Here is a 13287-nt window from a genome sequence, read left to right on the forward strand (position 1 = left end):
TAACAAAAAAAGGTCCCTTACTTTTTGAAGTAGCAGGGCTGCGGCCCTATGCTGACAGACACGTAGCTGCCCGCGTTGAGGTAGCTTCCCTCGATGGTGACCCGGGTGCCCCCTGATATGGGCCCCTGAGATGGCTGGATGCGGGTGAAGTATGGAGTCTGGAGGGGAGAGGAGGAAATTGTTTTCTCTTTTGAGCAAAATACAAACATACAACATGAATCTCATTACAGCAGCAGCGTTCTCATGAATTTCATAAAGACAAATCAAGAAGATGACACGGGCAACGGCATTTACATGTAAATAGTCTAAAAACCAATTATACCGCAAACGATAGCTTGATTATGATTTAATCAATTATGTCATCTTGTTTTGATCTGTAATTTCAATGCACCCCTTGGACCATTGTAATATTCAACATGACACAAAGCAGTGATGAGATGCCTCTTACAAATAAGAAAAATCCAATTAGTTGGTACGCAACTGAGATTTATGCAAAAAAAAAAGAAAAAATAATTGAGAAAATGAGAAGACATAAAAACAAGTCTAGATATAGCATCTTGTTACTTTAGGTGATATCCACCAAGGAGATACAACGATTGTAAAGGTTTGAAACAAAATACAAAGATTGCATTAAAATCATCATCAACTCCAAGCACTTACTGCTGCCACAGACAGCTCAGCTCTCAAGTCATATTTTGACTTTCTTCTGACTCCTGTCAAATTGAACCCTTGCATGTGAGTCATCATCATCCATATAGAACAACCTATAGACCCCTTGTACGGTGCTTACCACAAAGGTGAATGGCCTGGGCGAGAGGGCTCTGTAGTCGTTGATGCAGTCTCTCACACACACCTCAACCTGAGCTTCTTGGACCCTGTAGCCGGTCGCGTCGTTCAGCAGACACACTATTCTGTGGAGGGAGAATTAAGGGGATTGATGGAGGAAAGGCCAGCGGTCAGGGTCGTGTTGTTTGTGGGCTAGTCTGGTACTTATGTGACAACCAAAAATACTTATTATCCCTTTTACCGGTAGTGTTATCTAGATGGTTTTGGTGTGAGCTTTTGGGATGTCTGCCTTCTCTCCAATATAAAGGAACTAGTGTTGACTTCAAGCTCACATGAGCTAAAATTACAGCTCAGCCGAGGAGGGCGCCATCAATGTTTACATCTTTCCCTGGTTTGGTGAAGCGGTTGGCCGGTGTAGTTCAGCAGAAAGAAAATAGTTATGACGTCTGCACCTTACACCAAAACTATTTACATTGATAAATAGCACTTCAGTTAGTTTGATTTTGGGGTTGAACTGCACCTTCAACAAGGCGACTGTGGCTCAGGTGATAGAGCGGGTTGGCCAATGTTCGGAGGGTCGGCGGTTCGATCCCCGCCCTTGTCACTGTGTCATGGTCGTTGTGTCCTTGGGCAAGACACTTCACCCAGCTTGCCTTGTGTGAATGTGTATGACTGCTGTATGTTTGAGGTGGTGGTTGGAGGGGCCGTAGGTGCAGAATGGCAGCCACGCTTCCATCAGTCTGCCCCAGGGCAACTGTGGCTACTATCGTAGTTTACCACCACCGGTATGCCTGTGTGTGAATGAATGGAACCTGGAACCCTGTCAGAGTGCTTTGAGAAGATCTTGAAAAGCGCCATACAAATCCAATCCATTATTATTATTATTATAATTATTATAATTATTATTATTATAACCTTTTTACATCTGCCACAAAGTCTCTAACATCTTATCAAATGCTGCTTCACATTGCTGCTATTCTTTCAACACACCTGATATTCAGTATGTGTTAATCCCAAGGTTTTGTCAAATAATGGCTAGAACAGTTTAAACCTGCAGCCACTATGTGCTTTGGGCTCAGCAAGATGCAATGAAGGGTCACATCACGTGACCACGTCAGGCTTTGTAAGCCTTTTACACGGCACTTAAATATCTGACACAAAATATTAGAATTCATGTTTCAGGAGGGCTGACAGAAAAGAAGGAGAAAACAGCGAGGAGATGATAAGAAGGAAGGGACATATAAAAAACGAGGTCCTAGATATGTCTGAAGTGGTGCATGGATGACAGGAATGACGTGTACATTAACTGATGTGAGTACTATTTGAATAGAGATGCCCTCTATCTCCGCATGCATCGTTTCCCAACTAACTGCACTACAGAGATATTGTTTGATCTGCGTGAACTCAATTCCTCAACCGTGCAGGACCCTGCAGAGGAGTAAATATCAGGATGAGGAAAATAAAGGAAAGAGCATATGTAGGGAGTAATGGAGGGGAACGACTGATGAAATTTACTGACACACAAACAAACCCTAATATCACTGTCCTTGCAGTTTCAGCATGAGGGAACACAAAAATGTGCCGTGGTTGACATTTTTCCTGTCGCTTGATTGGGCAGGATGAGAGAGGAGCCGGTTGCTGCTGCCTTTGGTGAGTGTGTGTCCTCAGATCAGTGAGTGTGTGAGTTTGTCACGCAGACGATTGCTGCCTGTGTGCTTGCGTCAATTCATCCATCTGTGTTTTCTTGTGCCATTCTCACAGTTTGTGAATGTCTTTATGTGTGTTTGGGTATTGCGTTTTGTCTCAATTCACGTATTCCTGTACTTACTCTTGCTATTTTGACTCAACTGCTTTTTTGGTCAAAACATGTGTTGAGCATTGGACCCTACGCCCTCAATGGTCGCCATTTTGGCTACGTAGGGGAAGGGAAGGTTCCAGCAGCAGTTGCGTTTGCTCCAGTGAACACAGTACTGTACAAAATAGGCTGTGTTCCACGATAATGTACATTTCCACTGATTGCAAAACAGTTGTGTTGGATTTGAGACACAATCCTGTCAAAATGCGCTCACTACGCACGTTAGTATATAGTGTACACTTCCACACTACATTTAAGTGTACTTGTGGAAGTACCTGAACTTGGACAGAGCATTGGCGTACGTGCTTGTGAGACTGTCCTCTCTTCCTTAACGTACCTTTCGGCGCTCACGTACTCCTCCTCAATAGGTACACAGGGCACCTTGCCCAGTCTGACGCCCATTTGGATGTCACTGAACTGCAGCCCCAGGTTCTCCCCCATGATGGTCACTCGGGTTCCCCCTTGGCGAGGCCCCGTCTCGGGAAACAACTGGAACAACAAGAGGATGGAAGACGGAGGTCAGAAAGGATTATGGAGGAGAGACCGAAGAGGAGTGTACAGAAACAAGATTTTAAAAAGGTGTAAAAGAGAAAATGTATCAAATTCACACTTGCTCGAACACACGAAACACACATTAAGGACACAATGTGTTTCCACAGTTTGATATTCTGTCCCCATTCAACCAATTTAATGTCTGAAAATGACATAGCATGGGCATCCGCACACCACCAACACACACACACACAAACAGTCAACACAACCAATACACACAAACACACACGCCTGCAGAATTGCCCATATAAGGTGATTTAAGTTTTAATGAAGAAAAATCACCCTCTTGGCTTTGAAAAACACGGAAAATGAGATAAAGAGAGGGCGAAAAAAAAAAAACCCTAACCTAACAGGCACCAACCAAAAGCATCATCTTGTGGCTTTAATTGAAACTTATTACGCCGGCTTGGCTTCGTCGGCGGGGCAACACTCAGTCACGCCGCCGAACCATAATGTGATTTATCTAGCCAGATTATGGTGCGTAACAGGGACAGGTGTGGTGTGACAAAACAAATATGGTGACTGATGGACGGTGGCTGTCAGAAACACACACACACACACACACACACACACACACACACACACACACACACACACACACACACACACACACACACACACACACACTACAGCACGGGCACGCACACACAAACCTAATCCCTAACAAGCATCAGGCGGTAATTATGTGTAATCTGTCCATTGCCCTGTTCTCCTGCAGTGCTTGGCTGAGCAGACAGAGCAAGGTGGAAATGCAAACTAAGGCGCCGGCAGTATGGAAGCATGACGCTATTATTATACTACAGACAGTACCAAACAACAGACCTTGACAAATGGTGATTTCTACTGCGTGAACTAGTTTGGGGAATGAACGATGTGTCTTGCCAGTCACACAAGATTTAACTATCAACCTTCCTGCAGAGAAAGTGATGTGGGATCCAAACCCCTTTCTCTTCTCTCCTTCACTCCTGTTGGCTAATGAACAGCAGGATTAGAGCAGCTGGAACTTGAATGTCTTGCTCAAGGGCACTTCATCTTTAGTCACTGATAAACACGAGAGCAATACTCATTGACTTCCGTCTCCAAAAGGTAAGCAGATGGTCCGGGGTTTGCATGTGAAACCTTTAGTCTATTACACTGCCAAACATATGGAGTATCATTTCCCTCAGAAATACAATTAAAATTGAGAAAACTAAAGCAGAAAATTGGAATAAAAAGTGGAAAATGGGAAAAATATGATTAAATCTAAAGCTAGACTACAATGAAAATGGGAAAGTTTAGGAAAGGGAAAAGCCAGCTAGTAACACACGTGTATAGCAGAAGATGTAAAAAGATAAAAATGAAGAACATTTCCGACTCCCTAGTGTCAAAAGAGATTTACCCATCTTGTATTTCTACATCAAAAATATATGCTATCACGATAATCTAAAAGATGTATAATCATATAAAAATAGACATGTATACTTAATATTATTGAAAAGATAAAGTACCAAATAATTCATTTAAATAAGCTAAGCCTTAATAATGGTACAATAAACTGCCAGACAAACCACATTTTGGAAGCTGCTGCATGTTAGCAGCAAAAACCCAATATCTCTGGCAGCATGACACGAACAGACAGAACTCTCAATACACAAAGACAGACCAACAGGCAACAGTGTAAACATGATGAAACTAGAATCTGATAATCCTAGTAATGTCTCAGTGCAGGAAGTTCTGGGTATTGAACCAATGCCTTCCAAATAATCCATAAAACAACATGGTAACTGTAGTGGAAGAAGACACCAAGAGGGAGACAGAGCGAGAGCAGTCTGGCTGGGAATAATGCTGCATACTATCTGGAAGCTGACTCACGTAGGAACCTCAGGCGCCAGCAGAGCCTCAGCAGCACTCCGGTTCCACAAACACAATAGCTGGTAAACACTGACCAGAGTGAGTAGCCATCAGGCTCCAGGGTACGATATGGACAACAGATGTCAGGGCGTGGAATGGGCCTTCAGATAGTTTTGGAAGAATGAAGCTATGATACCACAAAATACAATATCAGCTTGCCACCAAGCTCCGGGACATAAACACTGGCAGAGCCACAGACAGGCAGCAGAAAAGAAGAGTGCTGTTAAAAGTGAAAACCGGGGGTGGCTGGGGGGGGGGGGGGGGGTGGGGGGGGGGGGGGGTGAAAACTATCACACCATGAACATACACAAGTCCCCAGTTGGAACATTTTGGAACATTTAATTTAACTGGTGACTTCTTCCCGGTTAGACACACCATAGACAACTATCTGAGTAGCAGTCAACAGACATATTAGAATTATAGACTTACATATTAGAGTTATACACTTACAAACTAGAATTAAAATGCCCAGAATAGCCACGTTCCCCAAATCAGCCAACAAATCTAGTGTTTCTAGTGAACATCTGACACTCCTTACCCGAACACAGGTGAGGTTGGAAAAGCTGACTAATTGCCTCTACATGCACCCAGCAGGATCATGATCTCAATGCATTTTAAAAAGGTGAAGCACTGAGAAGTAAAAGAAAGCCCTGGGTGCAACCTGGCTAACCAACTGTAGGGGGGTCAAACACTTCATTGAACAATGAGACTTAAGTAATAACATTGCCTTCAATAAGCCACATTATGATCTATAGACAGGATTGTTATGGGACAGGACATGGAGCCAGACCACTACACCTCCTAGCTATTGGTTGTGTACCATTATATAATTTCTGTGTTATCTGAGAGTGGACTTCCATTGGAACCTCAGTGTCTCAGTCTTGAACGTCTAAAAGTATGGCGTCAAATAACAAGATAAGCAGCGCTCGCTGAGCCTGTGGCCATGCAGTGTGGAAATGGGACCTCAAAGCAGCTTAAGTGATTTGACACAACACTACCGCATTCAAGCACATAACCACCACTCTCTGGGGAATGTAAAGTGCAGACGTCATAAAAAGCTGGAAACAGACCTCAGGCGATTTCAGGGAGGATAGTGATCTGATACAACGCAACCACATTCAAGTCCTAAATAAAGTCGGGATGGAATTCAAAAGCATAACAGATTAAATTGTTCCTCAAGACTAGCCAACCCCATCTCGGACTCAACTGACACAAGGACCACAAATGCTCGTGGATGAAACACTAGTTTAACAGAGTCTCTGCCAGCCGCAACCGCCACAACCTGGAGCCGCTGAGCTTGGGGGCTGATATTCAGACTGAATACTGTTACAGCTCCGTCTCACGCTGCATTCCTTCTTAGCTGTTCTCTATGGAGGAAGGCTTTGACTAACTGTTCGCATCCGGCTGCACTGACGCCAAATGCACTTCAACACTGAGGCTATATTAGCCAGCAACGTTGGGGTCAGTTCAGCAATTTTGCAGAAAACCGCAGTCCAAATTAAAATTGAGAATGCATGTTATTAATGCAGCTCTACCACCAGTTATGAGACAGAGCTAGAGAGGAGGTTTGGCTTTATATTAATGAAGTCCATGGGGGTCCGATGCTTTGTAGTTAGCAATACATCCAATTCAACATTTTTATCTTTATTCCTGTACCTGGCGACTTCTTTTGGATACCACTGACCAGGAATCCACTGGAGGTAAAGTACTGTGGCGTAGCTCTGTGGTGGTGTGGCCTTTATACTGCAGCCTGAGCCACAGGGAAGCCACATCAAGTCATCAACATCAGTGGTTTCCTAGTAGTCTGTCATCTGGGCTGCATGCATTCATGTGTGTGGTTTAACGTGGTTACCTTGCTGTGGTCTGAGTGGTAACCAATAGCACATGAGCCATGAGAGCCAGCAGCTGTTAAAAACTGGGTGAATTGACAATGTGCTCAGAAAATAGTTTGGGCTTTCTGCTCAGGCAGTCTAAGCCAGAGGGAGTATGGGAAATTCAATTTGCAGTGGGCCCTTTCTCTTCTTCTTGGGAACACTGCCTGATAAACAATAATACATTATATATAAATAATATATAGCTATCATATTAAACTATTTAAACAACCTAACTATACTGAATTGGGAACATAATTCTCACAAAATTGGAGTTACGGTGTTTGGAGACTAGAACGTTATTAAAGTTGTTTGTGATTTGTGTAGGATCCACAGGGTTCAACAGTACTGGTTGCCAAGTTACCATTGTCAACCATACGAGAAACCAATTCTTGGACTTTTTTGGGGGCATTTGTTGCAAACACTGACATCTACAAAATAAGGAGAGGAAACAGTCTAAACATGCATGTTTTTTCATTGTACTGACGTCAAGATATAAAGTCACTCAAAATAGCAACCATATTTCCAGTTTAAAAAAGAGCAAATGTGTGGTTGCCAACCTGTCAACAATTTTTTTTAAATGACCCCTTATCTGTTATTTGAATGTGTTGAGAGACTGAGCTGCTGGGAGTCTCTTGCTTTTCATTTGGAGTCACTGCATTACTTATGTGATGGTAAAACGTGAGGTAAAACGTCATAGTCAGATTTATAAACCTGAAATGACCCAACCCTAAAACACATAAGAACTGATGTTTAAACTTAACTTCTGATGGAGAAATTGGGTGGTTTGAAATAACTGATGTACTTTTTACTTGCTTTAATTTTCCTTTTCGAATGAACAGCACATGTACTGTATTTGTATTAATAATGGCTTCTCTATTATCAGACATGAAATAATTCCAGAAGGCAATATCAAATGAATTAAAATGAATCCATGAATCATGGGACTAGACATCCCCTACTGATATCAAGATGTCTTTCACTTTTTACTCTCATACGTCTAGACATTTATTTCTCCCAGTCTTTCTCTGCTTGTACTGTTATCATGATGTAAACACACATCACTCTTACTCTCCCATCTCCTTATCCCACCCTCGTGTAACACACACATGTGCGCACACACACACACACACACACACACACACACACACGCACTTCTTTGTTCAGAAATGTAGAAACAAAACATCTCTAATGAATGATCAAATTGTGACTGTAAGCAACCACAGTTCCACAAACCCATCCGACATGCAACATGCTCAGTATTAATACAGTTTGAGTAAACACACAAATAGTTTTTCTGGGGTGATATACAGTACGTAAGTTATTCTGCAGTGATATAATTCCAGAGGCTAAGCAGTTCAGCTCAGCCAAACCATCAGCCTACCAGTCTCAGCAGAACCATCAACCTACTATTCTCAGCAAAACCATCAACCTACCAGTCTCAGCAGAATCATCAACCTGCAAGTCTCAACAGAACCATCAGTCTACCAGTCTCAACAGAACTATAAACCTACCAGTCTCAGCGGAACCATCAGCCTACCATTCTCAGTCGAACCATCAGCCTACCAGTCTCAGCCGAACCATCAGCCTACCAGTCTCAGCAGAATCATCAACCTGCAAGTCTCAACAGAACCATCAGCCTACCATTCTCAACAGAACCATGTCCCTACCAGTATCAGCAGAACCATAAGCCTCCCAGTCTCAGCGGAACCATTAGCCTATCAGTCTCAACAGAACCATCAGCCTCAGCCACCACCAGTGTCTGGACTCCAGGCCAAATAATCTGTTAGCACTATCATTAACACATAATCTATTTATTAAAAACATTTATTTGATCTTTTCTTAATAGTCTTGTCTCTCCTGATTGAATTGTGTGTAACATTGACACTTTCAGGAAAGAAGATTGTGTCTTTAATGAGGCTTATTGCTCTTAAAACAAATGAGAATAGATACAACCAAATGGGAAATGCCTTTCAGTGACACATATTACACACCATTACTATCAAAATAATCATTTGATTCATTATTATTATTATTATTCATTATATATAATTTTGTACCTACTATGGGAATTTAATATTTTTTTCTTTTTTTGTTTGTTTCATAGTAAGGCTTTTTTCTAACTTCTTTGACAAATACCCATTGGAGGTTAAGATAGAAAGAACGGAGAGTAGAATGAAGACCAGCAGGACAGAAAGTGCATATAAAAGAAACTAAAATCATTCTGACCATTGCTGGATTTCAAACTCTAGAGGCTTCCAAACACATCAGTGCACACAGACAGTGACAAACACAAATGAACCTACCTAAAAGACAGTTCAAAAGAACATCAAACCAAACAACCCTCTATGTGCCCCTCTCTGTTTGATGTAACAGTGAGTAATAATACCATCTCAGTGCCAAGGGCAAGCACAAGGTCCCAACAAGTGTGTGTCTTAATGGCAACACGTTAAATTGGAGCAGCTTGTATTCTCGGTTCAGGACACGTAGGGCTTTCGTGACCACGGGGGCTTCGGCAGAGAGAGCTGATGCAACGGCCTATCAAGGTTTACCGACTCTGGATCTCCGCAGGTGATTTTACATTCTTCACCAGTTGGCTGGATTGGGACGTGTAGCTCAGAGAAGCTGTGTCGCTTTTCTGTGCAAGTGATTTTAGAACATTGGAGGGGGAGTTTGATTAGAAGAGTTTATTTTGATTGGTGCCTGTAGATCCTACTTTCTTAATGGTGAATTAGATTCACTATCAAGCCACTAAGACCTCAAAATGGAACAGTGAGTAAATACATTTGCTTTCTCACAGGGATCTGAAGTTAAAAAAAAAAAAAAGCATGGACAAGCCTTTGATTAAAATTTTAAACAATGTGATTGGTTTCCCCCTACATTATAAAAGTAAAACCAGTTGACCCACTAAAAAGTCTTAAATACAGGAACCTTGTTCCCAAACTGGTATATTAGGCACTAGACAACAAGGAAAGCAGTTTAAAGAAGTTCATGTTTTTGATGGCATTTTACAGCATGAGTAATAGAGGCTGCAATTCAATTAAATTTGTGGCCGTGCCTTTAGTTTCTATGGTGAAAAAGAGGTCACAGCCCACACTGGATTCCATCAATAGCAGATGTAACATCAAACTCGATGTTTTGAGCACTGGCTGATGAAAAGAGCTCTATCCACATCATGTGATCTCCTCTACAAAGTTGAACTCTTCTGTGATTTGAAAAATGTTCTGTTCAGTCTGAAAAGAAGCCAGTGCTCTGTGTGTGTCGACCTGGCAACCTTTCCTCATCAAGCATTAGAAAAAGTACTAAAACTAACCTGAAAGCACATTAGCATCCTCTCAAATACACTCAATCACAGTCTGAGAGGTAGAGTCTATGTATATAGCCATAGCAACAGACACACACACTGACCTTAGTGATCTTGGGGTGGGTGCAGCGGCTGTTTCCAGAGGTGGCGTGCATCCATCCTCCACCTTCAGACAGCTGCAGCGGGAGGTGGGAATTCCCTCCACTGGTGCACTCCTGCCTGAGGGAGCACTTCCTGTCCTGGACGCACCAGCCACATTCAAACCTGGGGTCAGCCTTCAGGCACATACCACAGCTGTCCCGCAACGCTCTGCATTTGTACAGGTGGGCTGGCAGGGAGACAGAGACAGGGGGACACGTGATGTGACTGGAGTTGTAGTAATTGTAAACTTTCCTTTGTCAATGGAGGAAAAGCAACATTCCATAGCACGTTATCCATGTTATCTCAGTCATACCCACAAGTGGGTTGAAGGAGATTTTATTTGGGTTGCCAGATACATTAGCCGGTTTTCTTCAACAGTCTTATTTAACATGTATCTCTGCAGTACACATTTAAGCCACACGAGGGAGCCTTCATGTTTTCATTTTTCTGATAATTGTAGCCTACGTCTACTATGAAAGGTTAGCATACATTCTTTCTAAATGCATTTATTTGATCTGTCTGTACTTAACTAATATGTTTTCAACAACACATGCATCGAACAAAGTTGTAATTTAACAATTGTATGCCTCTCCGAATAGGCTGGTTTGATGATGCAGTAGTTCCCTTGTTTAGCTTTGCTCTTGAGGTGCTGTAAGACATCTATTCATGTCTTTATTTTTACATTTGCACATAGCCAAGTTAGCTGTTTATCCATATATCCAGTCTCCAGTCAATAAGCTTAGCTATAAGCGGCTGCAGTATATCTATTAAACATATGGATATGGCCTACTTTAACCCTCAGAACAAAGGGGCATAAGAATATCTCCCAAAACAATTTCAAATGTAATTACAAATTATTAATCTAACAGCAGGGAAAACCTGCATCGTGTTTCAACTTCAGGGTTACACATTTTTTTTTTTTTTCCATTTTCTATGCCAGGCTGGAGTACATATTTATTAACTTGTATGATTTAAATGCAGGAAGTAGAGCCTTTCGTATACCGTTTGAGGAGTATTATGTTGATGAACAGAAGGTTTTTAATGTTGTTAATTTGAAGAGCAAAGGAGGCAAAAAAAAAAAGTCCAAAAAGTAATCAGGAGTTTGTGTCGGCAGTTTGGGTGGAGAGGGAGGAAGAACAGCATAAATGAATGTTAAATGCAGGGGAAAGTGACTGTTGGTGATTATTAGCACTACAAGGCTGTGACGGTGGGAAAATAACTGTTTCCACAGATAAATAGAGGGAGAAAAAAAATTATCAAGCAACCTAGAGGGATATTACAGAAATTAATTCAACAGGTAATGTCTTCTAACGCCAATGGGGAACTGATAATTTGTTGTGAAAAAAAAAAAACAACCACAAAAACATTGCCCCAACTCTGCAGAGTGGAAAAAGTCATTAAAAGTAAAAAAAAAAAAAAGAAGAAGAAAAAGAAAACATAAGTAGATAAATTAATATTAAAACCTCAAACACCTGAGAAGAGAGATGGGGGAGAGATGAAAGGCAGCAGGGTGGAGGGGAGGATACGTTTTAGCTGTGCTTGTTAACAAAACAGCAACACAAATTGTAATGAATTTAAAGATGGCGATGCCCCACGAGGCAGAGAGAATCAGAGAAACAGATTAGAGGCAGAGAGAGTGAGAGAGGTTGAGAGAAAAGAGATGGAAAGAAATGACAGAGAGTCTGTTGTAAAGTCAAGAGAGAAAGTCACGTTCAAAAAGGAGTATAGGCGAATGGACATCACTTTCTGTCATTCGCTAATCTCTAAGATAATTATCTGAGGTGATACTGCAATGCCAAAACCTGCAGGCGGGTTAATTTACTGTCACACCAGTTAAACAGATTTGCAATGAACTGAAGTGGTAAAACAGCAGCAGCAACAGCTCCTCCTCCTCCTCGGCAGACAGACGGCGGCCGGACTTCAAAGCCAGCTTCTTACGTATCCATCTGCCCGCCTCGGCCCTCCGCTCAGTCCTAATCTGATTAGCCACAGCTCAGCTTAAAAGTAGCGCGACGCTAATTAATCTGAACCAAATGAATGATTTAATTAACATTAACATCTCCACTTTACACCGGGGCAAAGCCGGGCCAGCGCCGAGCGGCTCTGCCTCAGACGGATAATGCAGCTCCAGCTCAGTAAGAAAAGGACGGGGATGGAGCAGAGAGGGATTAATAGAGGATGGGGAGAAAAAAAGGAGGAGAAGGTCTTTATGAGATTTGTATGAATGAGGACGGTTTTATAATGCATATTTATTAACACTATGCATCACATTGAACTCAATCCTAATAGGTATTCTGTGAGGCTTTACTACAATAACTCTAATATATCTAAGGGGAGTTTATAGGCTTGTTGATTCAAACTGATTACTCATCCATAACCTCGCCAGCTGTTTGAGTTTAAGTCCGTTTTTGGCTTGTTGCGAGGAACGCACCACTGGCTCCGGGTGCTGCCTGCATTCATTCCCAGCCTCCTAGAAAGTAGCGAGTGCTGCTTACTCATAGTCCGAACAACAGGAACAGGCTTGTCAGGTTTACACACACACACACACACACACACACACACACACACACACACACACACACACACACACACACACACACACACACACACACACACACACACACACACACACACACACACACAGCGCCTCTAAAATCATTGGATTTCACGCTTCAAAACTCTCACCACCACTGCTGTCACAAGCAAAGCACCCACATCCCTGGAGTCTGTTGCAGGAGCCAGCTGGACAACTCCACAGCAAAAAAAACCAACAACTAATGAGTTTTTTAAACATATACAAATATAATTCAAATACTACTTTTATGTATGCACTTTAAGGTAGACGCATCCATCTTTGAGATGCAAAAAAGAGAAGTGCCCCAAGAGCC

The 13287-nt window shown here is 42.1% G+C and overlaps 1 protein-coding gene across 1 annotated transcript in view; it reads right to left on the minus strand.

Moving 5' to 3' along the window:
• Positions 1-13287, minus strand: part of LOC311017714 (plexin-A1-like) — a 249977-nt gene that overhangs the window by 62682 nt on the left and 174008 nt on the right. The window contains exons 12-15 of the mRNA XM_084016250.1: positions 10363-10586; positions 2979-3130; positions 791-911; positions 22-158 (exon numbers count right to left, since the gene is read on the minus strand). Of these exons, the coding sequence (XP_083872376.1) occupies positions 22-158; positions 791-911; positions 2979-3130; positions 10363-10586 (634 nt within the window). The remainder of the gene's footprint in view (positions 1-21; positions 159-790; positions 912-2978; positions 3131-10362; positions 10587-13287) is intronic.

This window comes from Eutrigla gurnardus (assembly GCF_963514095.1).
Source record: "Eutrigla gurnardus genome assembly, chromosome: 8".
NCBI classification, from domain to species: domain Eukaryota; kingdom Metazoa; phylum Chordata; class Actinopteri; order Perciformes; family Triglidae; genus Eutrigla; species Eutrigla gurnardus.